The 25,860-nt window shown below is 32.6% G+C and overlaps 1 protein-coding gene and 1 pseudogene across 1 annotated transcript; one reads left to right on the forward strand and one right to left on the reverse strand.

Moving 5' to 3' along the window:
- Positions 1-11,692: 11,692 nt before the first annotated feature.
- On the forward strand, positions 11,693-15,443 carry LOC121257736 (annotated as a pseudogene).
- Positions 15,444-16,273: 830 nt separating this feature from the next.
- On the reverse strand, positions 16,274-21,384 carry LOC121257735 (phosphopantothenate--cysteine ligase 2-like). Its single transcript, XM_041158917.1, has 10 exons — positions 20,930-21,384; positions 20,355-20,512; positions 20,128-20,251; positions 19,979-20,023; positions 19,803-19,888; positions 19,417-19,469; positions 19,217-19,276; positions 18,367-18,468; positions 17,510-17,629; positions 16,274-16,849 (listed from the first exon to the last, which is right to left on the reverse strand). Exons 2-10 carry the CDS (start codon positions 20,500-20,502, stop codon positions 16,610-16,612), a joined length of 978 nt encoding a protein of 325 aa, XP_041014851.1. The 5' UTR covers positions 20,503-20,512; positions 20,930-21,384; the 3' UTR covers positions 16,274-16,609.
- Between the last annotated feature and the right edge of the window lie 4,476 nt (positions 21,385-25,860).

Raw genomic sequence — 25,860 nt, forward strand, 5'->3', positions numbered from 1 at the left:
AGATAAATGTTGTCGAACCATACAAAAACTTTAATGCTTGTCAATCAACCCTTACAACAACTTTAATCCTTGGTCATCACCTTCTCAATGCGATGAAAGTATCTTTATTATATATTTTAATTTGCTTACTTTTTCTAAATGGAATGTACGAGGTTTACGAAACTATCATTTCTCTTTTTAAAAAAATACATTTAAAATAATCTCTTTATCAAATATCCAATGACAAAAAATAAGAATATAATTACTTCAAAAAATCACTTAGAGCGAAAGTAATTGAGCAATTGTCTGCCTATATGTTAAAGTTTGTATATTTTTAATTTTTTTTTGTTGGATATCAATGTCACTTTTTTTAATTAAATCGCTTGATAGACATCATTAAAAGGCTAATTGGGACCAAAAGCTTACACTTCACACATAAAAATGTTAGGCATAGCTTAAGAGAAAAAAAGTAATCATTTTAAAATTAATTATGAAGAAAAGTAGCTTTGACATATCCATTTTTATACAAAGAGCGGGGCCATGAATATTGAAGTTGCCCAAAGATGTTCTTGAATGTATAGAAAATTTGCCAAAACAATGAAATGATAACCAAACCTGAGAGCTTGTGTAGTATCCAACGTGCTTAAAAACAATTAAGCAGATAATATAGTTAAAATGACTTTCTTTTTATGTACTATCATAATTAAATAGAAAAAGTATGTATTATTAAATGAAAAATGATACTCTCACCCAAAGTTGGGTATTAATTGGATCTCAACAAATTTTGTTATTATTATTATTTTTTTATACTTAGTGATTTGTTTCAGATAAATATATATATATTTATTTATTTATTTTTCACTTTTTAAAATGGGGTTCATGATCTAAGCAATAATAACAAGAAAACAAGAGGGTAAATCCAAGCAGCTCTAGATTTTGTAATATTTATCGGGTTGCTGCATTTTTTTGTTCAATAGTGCAGCAGGCGCCATGAGTCCTACTCATATCCCGACAAAGCTTTATAGCCTCGAGCCGCCAGATTACATTAGTCATATTAGCTATAAGAAATGCCCTGCTTTGTTTTTTATAATCATATTAGTCATATTTGTAAAAGCTTATGAAAATGAAGATACATATCTTTGCAACCCATGGACTTTACTGTTTACACTCATGATCACCCATGCATTTAAATCATTGCAAGGGTAAGTTTTTTTATGGCTTTTTTTTTTTTTGTCTTTTTACATGCATTATGTACCCCATTAAATGGACCACTTAATAGAAGCTTTGTCTTTGTCTTTCTCTATCAATATTAATACATACGGCCACTGAATTAGTAAACTCATTGTACTCCATTTATTAATTAATATTTTGATTTCTCTCTTTCTTTCGATATTAATACATATGGCTACTAAGTTATTAAACAAATACTTGTGAAATCTTGGAGTGGAGGGCTTCAAAACCATCAAAACATTATCTTATCGCTCGCCACACATTGGTTGTCTTTCTCATGTATGCTCATGAGACAAAAAATTATTATTAATAATAAAGTGGACATTTCACTCTTCTCATGATAACTTGACCTTGATTACCACGATCGATCTACTTTACCTGACCTAGATTAAGGTGCCGGACCTATATCTGATTGAAAATTTTAATATTTTGTAAGATAAAGGCGCTATTACTTTTTTTATTAGTTAAAAAAATTATTTTTTAATGAGTTTGTAATTTTTTTAAAAATATTTAAAATGATATAAAAAAGAGAAAAAAAATAACATACAAAAATAAAATAAAATAAAATGCACTTATGGACAGAACTCTCAGGGCCGGCCTAATAGTTCACTTTCTTTAATTCATGTGGACGATATAGTTATTTTATTCTAACATTGTGTGCAATAGCTATATGTGGAATCCAACAACTGTATGTTGAATAAACCGTTATTACATAATCATCATTGTTGAGGTAAAGGCAGATGACGAGGGAAAGCGTCTGGCATTTGAGCGAAAGATAGCAATTGGTCATGTTGTGATTTATAGAGAGAGGACTGGATAGCAACACGAGGTGCACTATAGTCTATCGTCAAAAGCCTACCACTTTCTCTTTCTGATTTTTATTTTACCTCTACTTTCCCCTCAAGGATGGCCGACATGTTGGAAGGCTCCAATATTTATCAGCATTGTCACTACCAATTAAGATAAACATATAACTCGAAAGGATATTATTGATCATCTAGAATCATTATTGTTGAACACCCACCCGTGTATATAAAATATGTCATGTCAATTTATCCTTGATCACTTTTTTAAAAAGAAGTTGCCCTTAAATTAAATCGAGACATCAAAGAAAAGATAAATGATGACGTTCTATATTTGCTAAAATTTATTTTTTATTTTCATTCATTAAATTATTTATTAATCATTTTTTTAAAACCATATTATTTTTGTAAAAAAAAATGTTTCACCCAACTAGGCAACGTGCTTCGTGCGTTACTTCCTACCTAGTGTATATAACATGATAAGTTATAAATATGTTTTTTTCCCATCGTCATTGTAGTTATGGGCCATATTGAACAGGACCAATTGAGACAACATTGAAATTTTTGTGTTGTTGCTGGTTGAATTTGAAGAATATATACTGTGGCTGAGCAACACTTTGATGTTTGTAGTGATAACAAAGAAAGCTTTCATTTTGGTCATGCTCAGTTCCCTTGTTACAATTGATGCATGACATGTAAAAGAATATTTGACGCAAGCTGGTGATGTTTATCTTTGCCTTGATCTAGAATTTTGCTTTCTATATTATATTAGAAACAATGTTTTACACAGTGAGAATGAACAGAAATTTAAACATGGCATTGAGAAAAGTATTTTACCTCCATTGGTTGTAAACTTTTCAACAACGCAGCAACATCACAATTTTGTGTTATTTCTCAAACATCAACCAATGATAAAGATGTGGATGGATATTTCAAAGATTTTGCAATAATACTTTCAAGCATTGAATCATTAATTGCCGCCCTTAAAAATTAAAAAGAAAATTTAATTTAAGAATGAGAAAAAAAAAAGTTTAGATCTTCAATGTATGTAGTTAAGTAACAATAAACTAATAAATTTTTTTTATTAGTTTGTTGTTAATAAAAAATTTCAAAAGAAAATAATAAATTACCTATTTTTGCAATCGAGTCTTTATAAGGATCTAACTCTTCGATAGAAATGAGGTTGTACTTTGGCATTCCTACCTAACCTTCATTCTCTGACACTTCTTCAATGATTATTTTAGAATTTATAATCCATTGATATTCATGACCCTCAATCCTATATTTAGGATCTAAGGGCTTAACATATGCATTTGTAATATAATATGATCGAAAAATCTACAAAGAATAATCCCGCGAATCAATATCTTTACCAAACAACGCTGCTTGGACACGATTTCCCTGTATCATATGAGAAAATATGAATAATTACTTTCTATGATAAAATATAATTATATAGAAGGTAAAAGATATATATAAAAAATATAATGATTTTTTTTATTGTAAAAAAAAATGATAATCACAAAAATAAGTGAAGTACCTCTTGATCGACCAATGTCAAGTTTTGGTATTTCACTGGTGAGTCTTGTCCAGTTCGTTTGGGGGATTTTTCAGCCACAAGTATTTTTATTTTTCAGTTCCTTGTGGCTGGAGAAATATCTTTAATTGATGTATAAATAGTCCTCGTGTTGAAAATTGATAACCTAGAAACAAATTAAATGTATAAGTATAGGATATAAGATATACAGTTAATTAAAGTGCAGACTAAAAAGGAATAGAAAAAGAATTTTTTTTATTGATTGACAAAAAGAAATTAGTAAAATATGTAACACACAAAAAAAAAGTGTAATGAACATCTAATTTGTTAGTAGTGGTTAAAAATGAATTTTAGAATTTTATTTGATTACCTGTATAATATCAATCAGAAGATGCCAAAGTTAATAATTTTGTATACACAATATTTTTTGTGCAATTGCTTTTTGATTCTTTAGTTGAGATTGGCCATATTAAAATCTTGATTGTAAAAATAGTCATAGCTCTTAATAAAGCCACATATAACTATCCATGCGAAAAAAACTGGATGAGGTAAATATATTTCAACAAAATTCAATGTTTGTCATTGTGATTTGTTTATACTCATTCCAAAACTTAATTTAACAGGAAATTGAGTTCGCTTGAATGGATAACCTCTATTTTCATCAGGATTTGGTAAGAATGAGATTTTTGGAATAAATTTTTTTTTTCCCAATGTGACGACCAACTACAATTTCTGCATGAATGACGTTACGATCAAAATTGCGACAGATAAATCGTGTTCCATTGCATAATCCTTCTGAAGGGTTAATGTTCCTAAGTAACATGATTGGGCAATTTTGTTTTAGTAATAACTCATGAGGAGGAAATCCATTTGGTATTAGAGTATTCAAGAAATCTTCCATAACTATCTGTTCAGATGCATCAATCGATTCATTAAAGCTGTAATATCGTTTTAGCTTCCCGAAAAATTCCTGAATTAACAGAGTGTTTATTTCATCAACATAACTATTCTTTGGTATCAATATAACTCGATTCATCATGGTTAAAATATTTACTGAATAATCACAAATATCATGAAAAACAGCATCCACCAAATGATCCAAAGAAATGACATCATTTTCATATGGGATTAACATGGCTGCAGGGATTTTGACATGTTCATCAATTGTGATTGGTGGCATCTCATTGCCTAATTCCAATATATATTTTGAAAAGTTTGAATATAATCTTACATGCATATTTCAGTCAAATGAAATTTTGTTAATGTTGGCCGTAGGTAGGAAGAAACCAAGCTAGCATCAATTTGTTGTTGTCTTGTGCCTTTTTGAACCGCAAGTAGAATTTGGTGAAAATATCCACCAAACACAACCACCTTTCCACCAAAAGATAGTTCTAAATCATTAATGTCTTTCAACATTTTATCCAGTGCTTCTATAGCTTCTTTTCTTGACATAGGAGCTTCATTCGATATAATTAACTTTGCACTTTGTAGTAGTCTTGCAAGCCCACTTTGTTTACTAACACCACATATGACATTTTTGTTAACATCTAACGGTATATTAAACTGTGAATGTACAGTTCGACCACTAGGTAAAATTGATGCAACAATACCAGATGAAACAGTTGCAAGAGCTACTAATTGTTTTCATCTTACTATCGCAAGGAGTGCCTTATATATGAATGTTTTCCCTGTTCCGCCAGGTCCATCAACAAAGAATGCAGTGGTTTCATTTGACAAAACTTTTTCCAAGATAGAATTGTAAACATTCTGTTGTTAACTATTGAGTAGTGTTGATGCAAGAATATATTCTTCCGTGATTGGAACAGCCAATTCATCATCAATTTCTCTAGACAAAAATTCATCTTCATTAAAATGAATGTTTTGGTCAACAAGATGGAACAAATTAATATCTCTACCCATTGATTCAAGTATTGTGAAAATGGAGCGCAAAACTTTTATTCTAACATTCAATAAAGAATATTCAATTAATTAAAAATCAACTGACATCTCTTGTTCAAAACATTCCCAAAAATCTCTTGGATTGGTGGGATTACAATAAAACAAAATTATCGCAAGTAGTCTTATCAAATTGAAAGGCATCTGATAGAGAGAGGCGTCATATAAGCATTTTTCTAAACTATTATCTCTTTGTAATGAACCATGCATGGTAGTTGCTTCATGAAATGTATGGGCCAAAATACTATTTAGTAATATCCGCAGATAATACATTTCTCATTCAAAAGAATTTGTTGTAACAATTTGATCTATCACAATTTGTTTCTTTCGAACAGTCCACATTTTATATTGTTGGCTCTAAACGTAAAACTCCGAGAATTCTTTATACAACAATTTTCTGGCATTCACATCGACTTGATTTGTTACAAAAAATTCTGTTAACATTGTTACAAAAAATTCTGTTAACATTGTCTAATAATGCAAGCAAATCAAAATTAAAAATAAAATTGACCATGTTTTTTTTAAATGAATTTTTGAATAATTATTTTGGATGGTTAAATTAGTATTGTTAAAAATAACAACAAACAATAGCAGTATATTGTGTTAAACAGATGGTTACAATTTTCACTATATACTGAGTTTGAATTTGTTTTAATTTTTAATTCTGATCAACACATTTCTTCTAAATAAATTGTCCTAAGCCGTTGAGTTGCTTTGCCTTGATAATAGTAAATAAGTTGTTAAAATTGGCGGCAAGTAAAGTTGTAAAATTTAAACCCACAATAAAAGATAATAATTACATAGTAATTTCATAATTCGTTTTTCAAATAATAGAAATTTGGTTGAGTACAAAATGTTAAAATACGATTTGAATCCTATCAATTTTGCACAGCAATTTTAACGATGAGAAATTGATTCTAATGTTATTTTGAAAATCCATCACAATTTTTAAAATTCATGAAATTATGTTTAAGAAAAAATATATGTTTGTTCAACAAACACCAAAAGATTCTATGATTCCATGAGCAGTTCGGGCAGTTCAAAACAAAAAAGAAAAGGCGCTTTGTTGAAACAAACGTCCCTATAAACTGTACTCTATACGTTGTATCAGATCTATACAACGTATAGATCTTTCTTATATATAACTTTGGAGTAATTTGTTGATCCGAAATAGAAATGAATAAAAAAATATTACGTAAAAAATCAAAATTATAATCAAAACTCAAAAAAGTTGAATATTAAATAATTTTTTTTGTTTTTTATAAGCTGTATACTATTGACTATTTAGCAATACAAATGAAAATAAGAAAAATAAAACCATTCAGTACATTGGGATGTAAAAAAGAAAAATTACTAGAAACTAAATATATAACTTTACAAATGCATTGAACAAAAGAAGCAATTGCTCCATTGCAACAAAAATCATTATAATTGCTAAAAGTCATTATAAATGCATAACAGAAAATATTGAGAACATTCCTCCATTGCAGGAAAATGAATCTCTAAATGAAAATCGTTTGACTATGTTTTGTCAAACATTTAAGTAGGAAAAAATATTTTGGTGATACAAGCTTCTTATAGATAATAAAATAGATACAAGCTTCTTGTAATGGAGGAACATCCTAAATGTTTTAACTGATTCCATTATAATGTTAGCTCTTCAATTATAATGTAAGCTTCTTATAGATAATAAAATAGATATTTCTTCTATTTACAAATCTGTTTAGTAAAAAACATTACCAAACAGATTTTTTACATGTTGATAACATATTAATTGAAAACATCCTAAACTTCTAAACACTTGCAGCTAGATTTTGTTCCATGCAAGCCAATCCTTTACACAAAAATACAAGATAAACAATCTCTCTTCTAGCATAAGAGTTGGATTATTTATACATTTTACCAGCACATCATAAGTTAGTACCACAACTTAAATCATTAACTAACTGAAAGATTAGTAAAATTATAATTATATCACTGAGGCATAGATAATAATGTCTAAAATTATATTTACCTATCCAAATATGCAGGAGATCAATGAAAGAGCACACAAAGGCATGGAAAGTTCTGATTGGTTATTAGCAAGTTAAAGTTGCAAAAGTAAAAAAATTTATGCAAAAGGCAATGCCTTTTGGGTAAAATATTATTTTATAACTATTGATAATAAAAAGTTATAAAACAAAGACAAACTATGTAATATGTTAATACATATTTGCAACATATAACTATGGATAGAAAATTAAAAAAAAATAATATAAAAGATTTTAATATTTCAAAAGTATTTAAGAAGGAAACAATATTTTGTTCTGAACAAACAAACCCAACAATAAACCGTGTTGAGAACAATGAGTATAAAAAAATAAAAACTCCAACATTCAGCCAAGTAAAACTTCTAACTATGTTAGACAAAAACAACAACTTAAATTTAGTATGCCAAGGAATAAAACTTAAATATATACAAACATAAAAATCATTTCAATAGTAAATCAGAAACTAAGAAACAAAACAGATAAAAAAAAAAAAAAATTAGGAATTACTCCAATATATACATTTAAAATTAAAACATAATGTCTACCGTAAGATCTCAAGTATATTCAAACTAAAATATCTACATCAAAAACATTAATCTCAACGTAACAACAACATCTAATCTAAACAAATAGACTACAAAAACAGTACTTCCAGCTTGCTTGCAGCAAAGATAACCAAATTAGAGCAATCAAAAGCAGATAAGAAATGAAAGAAATTTCAGAACTAAGCCAACACGAACGAAACAAAACAATACAAAGATGCCAAACAACAAAAATGTATAGAAACATCCACAAAGATCTTCAACCATAAAAAGGCAAGAAATGTTCAAATAACTTACAAATCTGAACAGAACTAAACATTTAAACTATGAAAAAAATAATTCAAATGCAAAAATATAATAAATGAAAAACACAACAAAACTAACTCATGGTCTCATATAGAAGCTATATCACAAAAGAAGAGATAAACCGTGGCCTTAAATATAAATAATGGAATGTTAAAAAAAAAAAATTTGAATAAGACTTCGTTTTTCAAAACTGCAAGTATTTAGAAATGAACTCTGCACAATAGACAACTGACAAAAAAAATTGAGGAATTTTAACAACAGAAGGTACAAACACAACACAAATAACCAGAGTTACAAATCTGAATAAAACAACATAACTAAACGTTAAACTAGAAAAAAAAATTCAAATGCAAAAATATAAGAAATGAAAAACACAACAAAAATAACTCGTGATCTCAAACAGAAGCTATATCAAAAAAGAACAGAGATAAACTGTGGTCTCATTTATTAAAACTACAAGTATTTACAAACTGTAATAAATCCAAGGGCATAAAAGACAGTATAAAATGCACAGAAATATAAAATAGAGGGAAGAAATTACTGTAACAACACTGTAGTTCAAAACTCCAAGTCTAATCTTTGTTTTTTAATACAAAACACTCGATCAAAGAATATTAGAAAACATCGAGAGAGAATAAAAGAACGAGGTAGTGTATGATAAAGGATATATAACGGTTTATATAAGTGTGGACATAAAGTAAAGATCCCAAAAGGAAGGACGTACAAAAAGAAAAGTAATAAAACAAGAAAAGACTTTTCCATAGAAAATATAAATCAGATCACCTTTTCTCATTTCCAATACACTGGCGACACAAAAACCTAAAGACTCAACCCATCCTCTCAAGCTGACAAATAGTTCAAATGGTTGGAATTTCTAGAAAATGACAAAAAAATATTTCAGAAGTTGTTTTGGGAACTGAAATCTCAAAAACTGAATGTCCCCCTACATATAAAAATGAAATGAGAATCACCAACCAAACGAAAAAAGAATAGTAAAACTAACAAAACAAAAGGAACCAAGAAACTAAGAAACTGTTAAATTGAATATATAAAAAAAAAAAACAAATCTTGAAAACTGCATAAAAAATATCTACACAATTATTAAGAAAAAATCTCCAAAAAACAATTCTCGAATCCATCAACAGTGACCGACGGACTCAGAGTACTATTAATGCACTGACCAAATGTTGGTACATCCATTCAAAATAAAACCCACACTACACAGACAGAAACATATAGGAAATGAACGAGAAAAAAATACAGAGTAAAATGCACGAAAGGGAAAAAAAGGAAGCAGTAAAATTACTGTAGAAATATTGTAGTTCGTAAATTCACGTTAAAATAATAGAAAAGTAGAAATAAAAAAGAGATAGAAATATTAATAAAACTAATAGAATAAGCATATAAGTATATATATAACAATCAAAAAATCAAAAACCACAATTAAAACAATTACCTAAACTCCAAGAAAAACAACAACAAATTTTGATTACATAAACGAAACATAAAAGCAAAAAAATCATATATTTGATCGACGTTTCCTCCCAAAATAAAATCTACAAACAACAATAACAACAAAACCCATAACTTTCATAAAAATTCATGTAAAAAAAACAAGTACATCATCGACTACGGAATCAAAACTTACACCAAAAATCAAATTCGCAAACAACACTCAACTACCATCACAATAATACCACGGATAAAATACAGGAAGAACACGGAAATGCAACGCACTACAATAATACCACAAAAAACCGTAACTTTGAACCCACAACGGAATTAAACTGAAAATAACAAAAAATGTAAATTTTACTGATAATAAAACAAATCAAACGAAGTGCATCATTGACCACGAGATCAAAGCGAAAAGAAAGAAAAGGACAACATTTCCACCAAAACAAAACCGTAACTTTCAACCCACTGAAAGTCCTCAAATCAAACAAAGTGCATCATTGACCACAACATCAAAGGGAAAAAAAACAAAAAGGATAACATCCCACCGAAACAAAATTGCAACCTTCAACTCACAAAAAGTCTCTAGAAGAGCCAAACAACAACACATTCGAACCCTTCCAAACTCTGCAATTCCTTCAAACCAACCAAAATGCATAACCAAAAATAGTAAAAAAAAAAAAAAAAAAACTAGTAAAAAAACCTCAACTTTGAATTCACAACAACATCTTCGCCGAAACAAAACTGCATCTTTTAACCCACAAAAAATTGCAATTTTGAACCCACAACGGAATCAAACTGAAAATAACAAAAAATGTAAACTTTACTGAAACTAAAACAAATCAAACAAAGTACATCATTGACCACGGGATCAAAGCAAAACAAATGAAAATGACAACATATTCACCGAAACAAAACCGCAACCTTCAACCCACAGGAAGTCCCCGGAAGAGCCAAACAACAACATGTTCGAACCCTTCTAAACTCTGTAACTCCTTCAAACCGACCAAAATGCACCACTAAAAACCTAAAAAATACACAAGACATCCAAAAAAAAAAACTCGAAACCCTTCAAACTCTTCCAAAATCAGTAAGAAAAAACTTCAACTTTGAACCCACAATAACATCCACACTGAAACAAAACCACAACTTTAAACCCATAAAAAATTGCAACTTTCGAAAAGACCTACCAAACATCCACAAAACAAAAAATCGCAACTTTCGAAAAAATCCTTGCTCTTCAACAAGCATCACAGAAAGGGCAAAATGAAAAGAAACACAAACGTCCTACACAAACCCACATAGCAAAGAAATAGATAAGCACCAAGAGTCATACGCAGAAAACGAAAAGGTAAAATAAAAAACAAGCCAAACATTCCAAACAAACCTACACAGAGAGAAAGCAATACGTCCCTAACAAACCCACACAGAGAGCCATATGATGCAGAGAACAGAAAGACAAAATGAAAAACAACCCAAATGTCCCAAACAAATTCATATAGAGAGCCCTACGCAGAGAATGACAAAGAAGGAGAAGATAAAAACCTAGAGGAAGAGAGAGAGAAAACCAAATACAATAGATAGACAAAAGGCCAAATGAAAAGCCATCCAAGTGTATAAACAAATCCATCTAAATATCTACCTAGCGAAAAGATAAAAAAAAAACCCCAACACACGGAAACAAATGGAGAAATGCAAGGATAAAAAAAATCCCAACACACGGAAACAAATGGAGAAATGCAAGGATAAAAAAGACTGAACGAACATGCACGGAAGTAAAAAATAAAATAGGAATTAATATATATACATACATACATACATATATACATATACATACATGCATATCTACAGCTCCTGAACGTCTTCAACCTAGGATGCTAAATAATCAGCATTTTGTAGTAAACAAAATGCCCAAAACGAAACCCTAATTTATTATATTCCGGGTGGGTTCTCAATCTCTCGTTTTACTGTGATATCTGAGTTCAAGACTCTGAGAAACATGAGCAATCTGAGAACAATCTGTCGGCCCCACACTGTCGTCTTCTCTTTCTTCCTAAATTGCAAACAGCGAGCTCGAGCTAGGGCCTCGTTTCGAAATCCTAATCACAAGCCTCGATTCTCGTCTCCGCTGTCGTTCTCTCCTTGGTTCGAGTCCTTGGGTTCAAATGGGACTGAGCCCTGGTTTCGTCTTAGACAGAGGAGGACCCTGGTTAGGGCTTCGAATTGGACCGATCAGAACTCTCCGTACGAAACTCTCGGTAATTAATTATCTTGTTTTTTGCTTACCCTATTAAAAAGAAAATATTTAAAAAAAAAAAAAACTTGTTTAACAGATTCTTTTGATGAAATTATACAGACAACGGCGCTTTATTTATATACTCAGTGAGCTCGTTGGATATCAGATAACAATAATAATTAATACCCAAATATTTAAATGACAGATATATACGTATTTGATACTGATTTGAATGCATGTTTATGAATATCTACACACTGCCCCACCCTATCAAGATGGCGGGTTCTTTTCAAAGATGTGATAAGGTTTTTATCTGAAAGAGGACAAGAAAAATGAAATCTTCATACACTGATTGTGCTTCCTTCCTTTCATTATAGAGAAATGGAGTTCGAAGGAATAGTCAGTTACTCTGTTATAAGTTTCCTGATCGTGATCATAGGTGATGACATCTTTTATGGATTTGATATATATATATATGCATGTATCAGTTGCTGAAATTCGGATGTCTTATTATATCATTAGATTTTGAAAAATTGATGACAAGGATGGATAACATCATTGCAAAAACTCAACAAAACTAAGTTCCATCCGTTTAAGAAGTATAGCTGTATAGACATATGATGAAAACTTTGTGAATGTGCTCTTTATATGAGTTCACCTGCTGTTAGGTAATATTTACACCTTTTGGCTTGTCTATTCTATTATTATGTTTATGAGTGGTTGACAAATTCTACCTGAATTTTATTTTATAAAACAGAGTTAGAAAGAGATGCTGATGAAGAACAGATAAAGTTCGCTTACAGGCGCTTGGCCAAATTATCATCCAGATGGTTTGTCCTTTATCATGATTTCACTTATTCGGAAGTTCCATATGCATTATATCTGGGTTTCTTATGTCATTTTATTATGGACGTAGCATGATTGTTCTTTGAAGCTTAGTTCCTATTAGCTGTTGTGTATTGGCGTTTGCGTAAAAGTTGGCCCCCAGTCTTGGGCACTGTATTGATCCAGTTATCTTCCTGTTTCAAGTCTATGACGGTAAAGGGACTCTTGAGGAGGGGGAAACGGCTGAGGCTAGATTTATTAAGATTCAAGCTGCTTATGAGTTGCTCATAGATGATGAGGAGCGGAGGAAATATGATATGGATAACCGAGTCAATCCAATGAAGGTGAGATTTGAAATTTCTATTTTTGTCACGGTGTCAGATCATAGTTTACTTCAGACTTCAAAAAGTTAAAATTTTCAGTATTATAGGAATAATGTGTAATAGCGTGTGTGTGTGTATACACATATATATATATATGTCATTGCTCAGCTTGCTTTTTCAAGATTTTTTTTATAAATACTTGTCATAATTTTTAAACTGTTATATTGAGTTTAATTATTTTATATACTTGGTGATTGTCTTTCTTATGAATCTTATGTTGCTACTTCCATCCCTTGCAAAAATGCTATCTTATAATTAGTTTAGCATAATACTACTTCCCAGCTTGTATGGAATATAGTAACTGCACACACTCACAACTATTGCATCAATTACTATGAAGAAAGAAATGGTACAGGAGGATCTCTCTGTCTCCACAATAACTTTTGTGAAAGAAACAGTACCAGAGGAGTTATGGGCCATTACTTAACCATGAGAATGGGTCAAACCAATGACTTATGAATTATATATTTTCTAGTTTCACGCTAAAGCCAGCTGGAGCATGCACATAGATCCAATAGAGCTGTTGTAATGAGTCCCTCGTTGTGGTACTGTTAACTAATATGACTCGTACATTTTACTTCCCTTTTGAAAACAAATATCCACATGCTGCTCTTTTGTTTTTGTTTTTGTATTTTTTTGGTAAGAATGATCAGTACATTAGTAAACTCTTTGATTATTATTATTTTGCAGTTTTGTCACACATGATACACAATTAATCTAAATTATTCAGCCTTTGCTTTGGTTTTGAAAAATTTCATTAAGAGTTTTTTAAGCTTTTGTTTGCATTCTGTGCTTGAAGTATTAGGAAACAGGTGAGTTCAAAGGTATTTAGTTTCTTAACAGTACATATACATGCATATATATATATATATATATGCATATATTTATAACTTTTCCCTTTTATGCTTCAGAAAATTCTTGTGCGGTAATGATTAAGGATTTTAAGCTCTCGGTTGAAATAGATGATTTGGAATATTTCTCCTATAAACCATGTAAATACATTATCGAATTTTTCTTTTTGGTGCTAAAACATAACGAGTTTAAGTTTAACTTGAACTGTTCTTGTTCAATGTTATGCTTCAATTCAGTGCACCACTAAGCTTGCAAGATATTGTGGATTTCCAGTCTTCAAATGGACTTTGTCTTTTATTCAAACAAAAAAAATTGATTATTCAGTCTATCATTTAATTCAGCTGCTTTAGTAATGGTTTTTCATTTCACTCTTATATCAGGCATCTCAAGCATGGATGGAGTGGCTTATGAAAAAGAGAAGAGCTTTTGATCAGCGGGGTGATATGGCCATTCAAGCTTGGGCTGAGCAGCAACAGCGTGAGTTAAATCTTCATGTTCGCCGTCTTTCTCGTTCTAAGGTATTGAATTGAACTATATGTCCAGAAAGTGTTTAAATCGAGGCTTCACATTTATCTTCTCATGGCTCATTTGCCTAGGTCTTTGTTCTTGTTCTCTCTCTCTCTCTCTCTCTCTCTCTCTATGGATAAATTTGTGGCAATTCAACATAACGAAATTTATCCACAAGTGGATAGAAACTAGAATTCAGACGAAAGTTTTTAATAAATCTTGTTACATGGTGCAACATTAAAAGTTTTGGTGGATAATGAAAATATAGTTATAGGCATCATATGGCACCATATTAGTTTGGCTACATCCCAAAATAATATCCATTAGTGATTCTCGGTTGAAATAGTAGCTTTAATGAATCTATCTTTTCACTAATTGAACCCATGTTTCCTGGCCACCTTTTACTGCATTTATCTTTAAAAATTATACCATAACTACAGGTTGATCCTGAAGAAGAGAGGAGAATCCTGGCCAAGGAAAAAAAGGCATCCGAGGAGTATTTATCCAACACCCTTAGGCGCCATACACTTGTCCTGAAGAAAAGGGATTTGATGCGAAAGAAAGCAGAGGAAGAGAAGAAAAAGGCTTTCAGTCGGCTATTAGCTGCAGAAGGTCTTGAGCTCGACACAGATGATAACAAGGCACCATAGACAATTTCTTCCCTCACTGTCAGATATCCCACATCTCTGGAATATATGTTGGCTATACATGTATTTATTGTGCAAAAAGAAAGAAAGAAGAAAGTTGTATATATTTTTCCTTTCATAGTTGAAAAGAAATGAATGAGATTGCCATTTACAAATGGACATGCTCTCTCTCTCTCTCTCTCACTCTGGCCTTGTAGTTATTATAGGTAACAAAAATTATAGGCATAATAATTTTTACAACCACAATTATGTTTTAAGTGGGGCATTTTTATAAAAGAACTTATAAAAGTAAATCAATTTATTATATTAATACCCTCATTCTAAAATATAATTTATAAGAAGTTACTGATAAAAAAAATTTATAAGAAGTCGTAAAAACGATTATATGTGTATCATTACTCAGGATTAAACAAGGTGCCTCGGCCACAAGTTAGTCTAACAGAAACATTTCTTTTTATGATTAGTCCTGCTTATAATATTCCTTTTTTGGAGTTGACTTGGAACAGAAACAAAAGACAATCGCAAGCCAATAATTTTGCATCTTTATTCTAAGGTCGTGTGTTTAAAATCTAGAAGGATATTTCCTGATTACTGTGCTCAGTCTAAAAACATAGCCCAGAAATTAGGGATGTCGTGTCGTGAAATGCTAAGACACAATTAAGTTGAATGGAAAACAAAGGGATGCAAAACTAAATGGCATTTACATGTCAATTCAGCCATCCAAGAACCTGGATTTTAAACAGACAGCAGAGTCGTCTCTAGCCTATATCACACCATGAACAACCATCGATTCTCTGAAAACGTATTCGAACCTTTCCATTTACAGCATCTACATGTCAGATATCACATACATGTGCACAACATGGTGACCATAAGATAACTACTTATGATGTTCCATTGAAACTGCATCAATGGATCAAAATATTTTCATTTCATGAAATCATGTCTTTGACACAATATAATAAAGAGGATCAACACCATCATCTAGAACCATTGAAAGTTTATTCATTGTTTCCATACAATGAGCAGACTACAATTTTTGCCTCGATCTCTCCCCTTAACAGGTTTATCCAAAATTATTTTGCTTGAAGAGCAAAATAAGCTTTGCTCGTCTTGCTCAAAAAAAAAAAAAAAAAAAAAACATGTATATCAGATAGACCAAACAATAATGTTAAAACCTACACTAACGCAAAGAACGGAAAGCTTAGCTGACACAGAGAAGATCCACCATAATACAAAACAAGCTTTGCCAGTAGTGACCCAAGTCTTGTCCTGGTGAACTGATATATATCATCTCTCTAATGCTGTTAACACTTAGAGATCATAGGTTAGGATTCTCAAGATAAGCTGAATGTCTCTCCACGATAAGTCTTATCAGGGGATTCTCCACATCATTGCCAACCTGAGTCTTGTCTCGGTGAACTGATAGCTTGTCATTAGTTGTAACAACTACAACCTCCTCTTTGCGGCTCAAAAGCTCATTCGCCACAACCATATGCATCTTGTACTTTTTAAGAGCCATATCAGCCTTCTCTAAAAGAATTTTTTTATCTGTCTCTAGCTGTTAAGTCAGGCAGGAAAATTTTTCAGTCCCACATACTAAAACCTGATTTATTGACTGGCACTTCTTAATTGGTCATGACAAATAATTAAGTAAAGTTATAAAAGGACGGGATCTGGAATTGCATGTTTCATGCAATCATCATCTGTTGGGAGAAAAGAGATAGGAGGGCCTCCACTTTCTTCGAGATAATGAAAGACCATACTATCCAGTCTGTATTCGATACCATTTCCCATTCCTTTTTTTTTTTTTTTTTGAAATCATTAAAGATTTCCCATTCTTAGATTTAAATAACCAATAAAAGTTAGGAAGATAAATGGAGATAAGATTTCTGCCCAGGGGAAGTCATGAACAGACCGATGCAAGACCCTCATAAATGACCCAGCCACAATCTTTATGTTAAAAAAAAATGATATTTTACTTGCAAATCCTTTATATACGGAGAAGATGGAAACATGGAGATAATATTTTTGCCCAAGGAAAGCCGTGGACGATGTAAGACCCCCATAGATAGTTGGTGTTAATAAAAAAAATTCCCCCCTCCCTCTGGGAGTCATCATTGTAGAGGCTGCTATACTCAATGGCAAATGCTTTGTGGTATGGCCAAATATATTAAGTCTTCTAAGTACAAATAACCTGTGGTAGCAAGATATATCTAACCTTGAAAGATATGCAGAAGGCCATGGGGGCCCAGTCCTTCCTCAGTACTGAGAGCATCTTTGGCACTTGAACTAATCGCATGTCCAAAGGGCCAGATGCTGACTGTATCTTGTGCTCTGCCTGCATAATTAAACCATGCCTTGGGTAAAGAAAAGTAGGCATAAATATGATGTAATATAGGAACATCTTAATATTTCCATGAAGAGCAGTCTAAGCTTGTCGGGGCATTTATCATTCCTTAGAATAGGAAACCTCTGATCAAGCAAATGAAACAGGACCCACAGGGCTAAGTTAAATAAATACGAGTTAAGTTCCTTGGCTACAGTTGAGAATTCAAAAGCAACTTTCTTGTGTTCTTATATTTATTTATTGTTTTGATAGGTCGTATTCTTATATTTATGTCATTAGTGCTGTAAACAAGGTGCTAATTTGAGAGGAATCTGTATTATACAGAGCCCATTTTCAAACATGTAGCTTACCATCAAAAGCTGGTCAATTTACTCCAAGTCAGACCAACATATAATGCGTAAGAAAGGACTGATTTTCAATCTGCTTATTCATGATAGCAATGGGAGAATCCCAGAAACAATCCAACGCTCTGACTTAGCCAATATAAAATAGATAACTTGAACAAGAAGTCCAACAACTAATCATTCTTCAATGTTTTTTTATTCCAGTTTTTTTTTTTCAAAAGAAAATCTGGGACATAGAGAAGGAGAATAACCGCATGGGATGATTAAATAACAGAAAAGACATGATAACTGTGCTCTACACATGAACTAAAATTGTTTTGAAGGGCTTACAAAATCTATTTTTAAATAAATACAAAACGCAGCCAGGAGGACAGAAAACATTACCATGCTCCTCCAAGGAACATAGAAGTCAGAAACTGCAGCAGCAAGATAAAACATTGCAAGTGCTCCAAGACTCCTCATTGAAATGGCTATCATTTGCAGCATCTGTTCATAATACAAAAACAGTAGTCAAATCCATACGAGAACGACTATTATGTCCAAAACCAGCATACACATCTGTAGCTTGAAATACAGCAGAAGCAAGTTTATAGGGTGCAGAATTATCCTGAATCAAGAAATGTAAACTAGATATATCGTGTAGGCGCTTTGACAAAAAATTTACACCCAAGCGAAATTGTAAAGTTACACCGGGTAAAGAGTAACCATTTACAAGGACCTGTTTGCATTCTGAGGCACTCAATATGATCACCAAATGCAATGCAGTGCCAAAAGAATAAAAATATATAAAGAAATAAACCCTCAACTGTTCATATGGGGCTTTGTCTCCTAGATCAAGTAACAGTTATAATTGAACACCAACCATTGGAAAGCAACTCGTGCAAACATAAAAATTCCTGAATATTTAAATAAAATCTATTCTACACTTGGGCAACTTATAGCATTTACTGTATTGCATCTTGGATGCAAAGTTTTTTTCTTTTTTTTGATAGGTAAGGAGAATACATATTATGTAATATGTATGTACGCAAAGATTTTTTACTTGACCCGCAGAAGCAAATACGACTCTCCCATAAGGCAACTTATGAGTTAACTGCTGTGTGTGGGAGGTAGGGAGAGAGGGATGAAGCTGATTTCCATGACACAAAGCATAATCCCATGTATTGAAACAAAATAAAAAAGCATGAAAAATATACATAATGATGAATATTAAAAATGATCATCTGAGACTAACCTGAAGATACTCAAATATGGTAGAAAAGGGAAGTTTTAACAGAAGGCCTTCTGCTACTGCCTGCAACAATGAAATAAAGTGGTCCCCTGTTATGTTGGGCCAATCTTCTGCCTTTGCATTATAACCAAAAAAGCCAAGAAAATCAAAATTTTCAGAGACGGAGGAGAGAACATGCACAGATAAATATCAGTAGTCCATACTGCATGATGCTCAGTGATGGCCCTCTTCACAGCTTCAGAATCTGACTGGCGCACTGAAGTATAAAACGAAATTCATTCAGCTTAGCAGGAAACATCAGTACTTCATATAACATTGATGATGAGAAATTGAAATTTTTAACGTTCTCAAAAGGCTGGAGGAAAAGTTAAGGAGAAAATTCACACCACAGCCTCTCCCCCTCCTCCCCCAAAATTGTCACTATACAATTAGCCCTACAAAGTAGTTTACAAAAATCCAGTTTTTTTAACCACTCGTGTGAAACCTATTATCATAGGCTGTAAGAATGATGTGGCTAAAGTGAGGGTGGAGGAAAGTTGATATCTCAATATATCTTTCTCACTTAATGAGGCCTAAAGAAACAACAAACCTCGAATATTTGGCTCGTCAGTGACTTCAAAACATTCAAGTAACGGATCCTCAGGAAGAGATCTGCAGTGTGGCTGGCAGGTTCCCCTGCATAATGGATACAAGATCCACCATATTTAAAATAATATTATAATTGTTCTCTTTCTACAAGATTATCATGTCAGGACGAGCATTCACCTGCGATGTAAATAGATAACTGCATATCCGGCCTTAATAAAATACCTGCAAGATAATAAGCACGTCAATATTGTTAACATTACATTAAAGAAATAAACTAAAGAAAAAGAGTTCATGTTTGATAAGGTGGAAGGTGGAAAGTGACTAACTCCGTGGATGCTGCTCCTCTGTGGCCCGAGCTGAAGTTATCAATGTAGCGAACACACCGTCGCTCCAAAGGAACCGTGGTACCTCCAGATGTCACGCACACAACCCTTCTAGCACTTCCGTTTCCTGATTTCATAGCAACGCACATCAAATTTACCCCGTTCAATATTTGAGGCACCATTTCGAAAGTGGGCAGCAAAAATTGCTAATTAGATAGAGTGAATCTTGCCTGGGGGTAACGAATTCCTCCCGATAAATTCCTTCAGTTTTTCACTAATGTCGTCGCCGTTTTTAAGTGGAGGAGCGGATTCGAAGAATGACTTGATTTCTGCATCCAGTGTTTCTTGGGGAACTTCCAGTCCATCTGTTACATCCATTGCAAAATGCCTACAGGAATTTTCAGGTCAAACCAGAAGAAAAACAAGCAATAAAAAAAAATAAAAAGCCGCAATCCGATTTCACTCGCAGTCTCGCACAAACACATGGGGTCATAAACGATGTACGAGAAACATGATAATTTCAGCGTCATATAAAAGCTATCCTCTGAATCAAAACTCAAAAGAAACTTCACAAACACTGAAGAATGGAAGAAATTGAAAACCAATTTCAATTAGGCTCTAAAATTATTGACCCAGAGCAAGGAAAGCTAAAATTTTGAATAAAACCCATTAATATCAGAAAAAACTTTGACCCCACAAAAGCATAAGCAAGCGGATATCATGATTTAAATTACAGAAAGAGGCAAAAAAAAAAACCCTAGCCTTTCCAGACCACCATGGTCACAGAGGAAGTCGGAGTTATTACCTTCAAACAAATAATAGAAAAGGCTTAATCAAATCAAAGAAAGGTATTGCAACGTCCGATTGTTGGTGTGGTACACGAAGATCTCAGCTTGTTTATATAGATAAAGCCCAATGGCTGTCCCTGTTAATATTATGGGTTACTAAAAAGCAAGCGACTTTAATAGCCGTCAACGCCCGCCACTCTCAACCAGGACGACAGCTCGGAGATATAACGTGAGTCGACCCACTCGTGTATAAATCAAGTAATATTGTGGAAGTCTGTGCCGAGAAAACGAGGGAAACTCCGTTTTAACGGCGGGAACTAAGCTCCCTCGTGTGCGCGATCGATGACACTGTGCAAACGAGCATGCCGAGCTTTTTTGCATGGTGATAGCATTTAATACAATGCAAGAACATCAACTAATTGGTCCGAGATGATTAGTCCGTCGTCTTTCATAACGATAGTTGGTGCAATCCAAACAACATATTGTTTGTCACTTCATTCTCAATAGTTGTTCGGCGTATACTTTAAAATATATTATCAAAATTCATTTTTTCTATTTTATATATTAAATTTTACAATATAACATAAATCAACTTATTTATTTTTTTTATATTATTTAAATATTATATTTTTTAAGATATTTTATTCATTTCAAATACAGTAAAAATGCGTAAAAAGTAAAGTAAAAAATGAATAAAAAGCAATGCTATATATAGTTCCCATTTAAAGACGGCATGTGGAAGCCATTCATTAAATAGAAAAAAAATACTATTTTAATAAAGATATTTCTCATGAATAAAGTGTATTTAGTGAAGAAAAAAAGTAAAAAGTAAAAAGAAAAATAAATTAAATATTTATACAAGTGTGTACAGTATCCCATAGATATAGAGGTAGTACTATAACAGATTGGATATTAGTGATAAAATACATAATCCGTTAGATGCGCTATTTTGAACTATTTCCTTCAAATTTTATAAAAATATGAGTTTTACATAACCTATTATAAATGCTCTAAGGATGGTGGTTCAATAATTCTTAGATTACTTTAAGGTCTGGTTTGTTTTCAAAACTAAAATCTAAAACTTTGAAAATTTTGAAAATACTTCATCTCATCATTATAATTTTCTTAAATACGCACACAAATAAAATAAGCAATTCAACTTTTTCAAATCTCAAAATAAAAATAATATTAAAAAATATATTCTAACAATGTTTTATTCAATTTTTTAACTTTAATTTTAACTCATCTCATTTTATTTTATAATTCATAATTTAATATTTTTTAAATTATTTTTAGGTGGTCCGGTAAGTACAGAAAGTACGTTTTAAATCGAATCTAAATATGAATACATCTTATTAAACGGACACTTTAAATTCTACAGTGGGAGTTGGGATCTAAGTTATAGCTCAAACCCAACTTTAGGAAGCCATGGCTTCCTACCTATGCCCCAATTGTCCAGTTCTCAATGCTTAATAGAGTTGGGGTCTAAACTATGACTTAAATACAACTTGAGGGAGTCTCTGCGGCTTTCTACTGTCTAAGCCCCTATTGTTTAGTTCCTAGTGAGATTGATGCTACTGTTATTACGTCTAGATAGGAAAACCACCCGGATTACTCTCTTAAAAGTAACATATTGCCTTAAATCATCCCACATTTGATGCATTTCCGGATAAGGTAGGTGGAAATAAAATAACTTCCAATAAAATAAGCACATACGTGCTCTCAAAAATAAGAGGAGAAGCTAGACGCGTTGAAGATCTTAATAGATCTAGCTTCCAAGTATCTAAAAAAAGATAAAATAAGAAGGAACAAAAGACAACTTAAATCTTATGCATTGGATGCTTGGGGAAGCAAATGGCTGTGGGTGAATTTTCTGAAGAACTTCATGTGGAAACATGTGGTGGTCATTTGCTCTATCGTTGATGTCACAAGCACGGGTGGGTAAGGGTGGTAGTGGTTGGTAAAGAATAAATGGAATTTTGCTTTATTGAAAATGATGCTTCTTTAATTAGAGTGAGTATACGAGAAGATATATATATATATATATATATATATAAGTTTGTGAATGATAAAAAAGGAAAAATTATAATGTTCAAAAAGAGATTACAGAGTTGCTATGTTGGGAAAGGTTTGCTGAGTATTTATTAGAGGATTTGCAGCAACTTAACTTTGTAGGAGATCCTTTTCCTCTTGATTGTTGGTGATTTTTTAGTGCCGTAATTGCCGTCATCTGGGTTCTTTTGAACTTGTGTTGTCAATATGCCCCCTGTCGAGGAGGGATGTTGAGTTTAGTACATAATCTTTCAAAATGAGATCAGGGAGTAGGTTTAGTAAAAATATCAACAAGTTGAGAAGACGATTGAACATATTGAGTTTGAAGAAGTCAAGTGCTACATATTCTCTAACATAGTGATAGTCAATTTCTTTGTGCTTGTTATGAGAATGAAATAAGGGATTAATTGTCATGTAGAGTGTGTTGATGTTGTCACAGAATATGATGGGTGGAGATGTAAGTGGAATGTGCAAATCACGAAGAATGGAGGAAATCTAAGATATTTCTGCTGCAATATGGGCCAAGGAACGATATTCAGGTTCCATGCTAGAGCGAGAGACAGTATTCTATTTTTTTGCAGACTATGAAATGCAATTGTTGCCTAAGAAAGTGCAGAAGCCAATTGTTGAGCGTCGAGTTTCAGAACAACCAGCCCAATCAGCATCAGCAAATACATATAGATTCAATCCGGTATTAAAGTGGAGATGAATGCCAGTTTCAACCGTGCCTTAAAGATAACATAAAATGCACTTTACCATTTTGTAATGGCCCTCATATGACCTATGCATAAATTGAGAGACAAAGTTGACAAAAAAAGCAAGATTCAGCCTTGTAAGAGTGAGGTATTGAAGCACCCCAACGATACTATGGTAGTGGGGTGGGTCATGAAATAGAGTTTCTGATAGTAATTCCTTAGTCTTGGCAGTCATTGGAGTCGCAATGGGCTTGTAGTTTTTCATGTTAGCATGTTCAAGAATATCCATAGTATATTTAGACTGGGATAAGACTCAACCATTAGTAGTTGAATGTACTTGTATACCAAGAAAATAATGTAAAGAACCAAGATCTTGTATATCAAACTCATGATTAAGTGCATGCATAAATGTATTAATCAAAGAAGTACTTGAGCTAGTGAGAATTATATTATCAACATAAAGCAATAAAATCAAAGTATTAGTTGACAAGAAGCAAGTAAAAAGAGGACAAGAAGCAAGTAAAAAGAGAAGAATTAGACACGTTAGAAGTAAATCAATATGAAATAAGAAAACTACTAAATCAATCAAATCAGGCTCTTGGAGATTATTTAAGACCATACAAGAATTTATATAATTTACACACATGGTGGGGAAATATGGGTTTACAAATCCGAGTGGTTGATCCATAAAAATGGTTTCATTGAAGAATCCATGTAAAAAGACATTTTTGACATCCAATTGGCGAATGTCTCATTTGTTAACTAAGGCTAAAGTGAGGACAATACGAATGGTTACAGGTTTTATAACCGAAGAAAATGTTTCATTGTAATCAATTCCATCGACTTGATGGTAACCTATAGCACCTAAATGTGCTTTTAAGTGATTGAGAGAACAATCCGTGTTTAACTTGATTTTAAAAACCCATTTACAACTGATAGTGTTCGTGTTTGGTAGATGAGCTACAAGGGTCCATGTTTTATTTTTGTGGAGTGCATGAAGCTCTTCATTCATGGCTTGAGTCCATCCCTCATGTTCAAGAGTTGATCATATAGATTTAGGCTCTCAAGGAGTGGGAACAATGGTATGAAGGTTGGCAGATTTGGGATTGGGTTTGTGTATGTCAGCTTTAGCACGTGTGAGCACTGGATGTGAGGATGAGGGAGGAGGGTTGTGAGTAGGTAAAGTTTGCGTAAGAGACAAATTATTTGGTATGTGAGAAGTTGTGTTTGATGGAGAAGTGGGTGAGGAAAGAGATACAGGATTAGTGATATTGGGGTTTGTATTGTCGAGTAAGCCTTGGTGAGGTTGAGTAAGTACTAATAGATTTGATAGGAAGTAGAAATTGAGTAATGGAAGTGTTTGGATCATGAACTATAGGGAGCATAGGTGGAAAAATGAGATATTAGTGGGTGTAGTACATGTTGGAGAATTTCTAGTCTCTAAGGATGAGGTTTCTATCCATTCGGTGTAGGTTGACATTGGACTGTTTGGTGGTTTTTGAGAGTGTAAACTAGCTAGATTTTTGTAAGGAAAATTGTTCTTATAAAAAACCACATGACATGAAATATAGGTGCGTCGTGTGGGAGGATAATAACACTTGTAGCCTTTGTGTTGATTGCTATTGTAACACCTCGTATTTCAGTGTATTTTTACTGAAGGATTATTTTTTATTGTTCAAAAATTTATCCTCTTATTTTAAAATTGGTTGGATTTTTAGTAAGTTTATTTCTATGATTTTAATTTGGTGAAAATTATTTTTATGTGCTTTCCAAATATTTATTTATTGTTATGCATTTAAATTGCTTTTAATATTTAAATTAATTATTGTGGGATTTAATTATTTCAATTTGACTTTACCATTACGTTTAAATTATTTTATTTAACTTGTGGTTTTAAAATCATCTCCGTTGGATCATTTTTGTGACCCAAGTTATGAGGATTGGACCTCATTTCTTTTCCCTCCATTTTTCTTTCCTTCCTTTTTCTTTTCTTTCTTTTCTTTTTCTTCTTTATTTTCTCTCCTTCCCGCGCAACTCCCTCTCCCTCCCTCTCTCTCCGTCCGTTCTTCCTCTCCCCCAGCCCGCCGCCGTCGCACCGCCGTGCGCGACACCGCCCAGCCGACCAGCTCCCCCTCCCTCCGGCGACCTCACCTCCCAAATCTCAGCCCCTACCTCGCCGCCGGTAGCCCACACGCCCCCCA

This window comes from Juglans microcarpa x Juglans regia, chromosome 3S, assembly GCF_004785595.1.
Source record: "Juglans microcarpa x Juglans regia isolate MS1-56 chromosome 3S, Jm3101_v1.0, whole genome shotgun sequence".
Taxonomy (NCBI): Eukaryota; Viridiplantae; Streptophyta; class Magnoliopsida; order Fagales; family Juglandaceae; genus Juglans; species Juglans microcarpa x Juglans regia.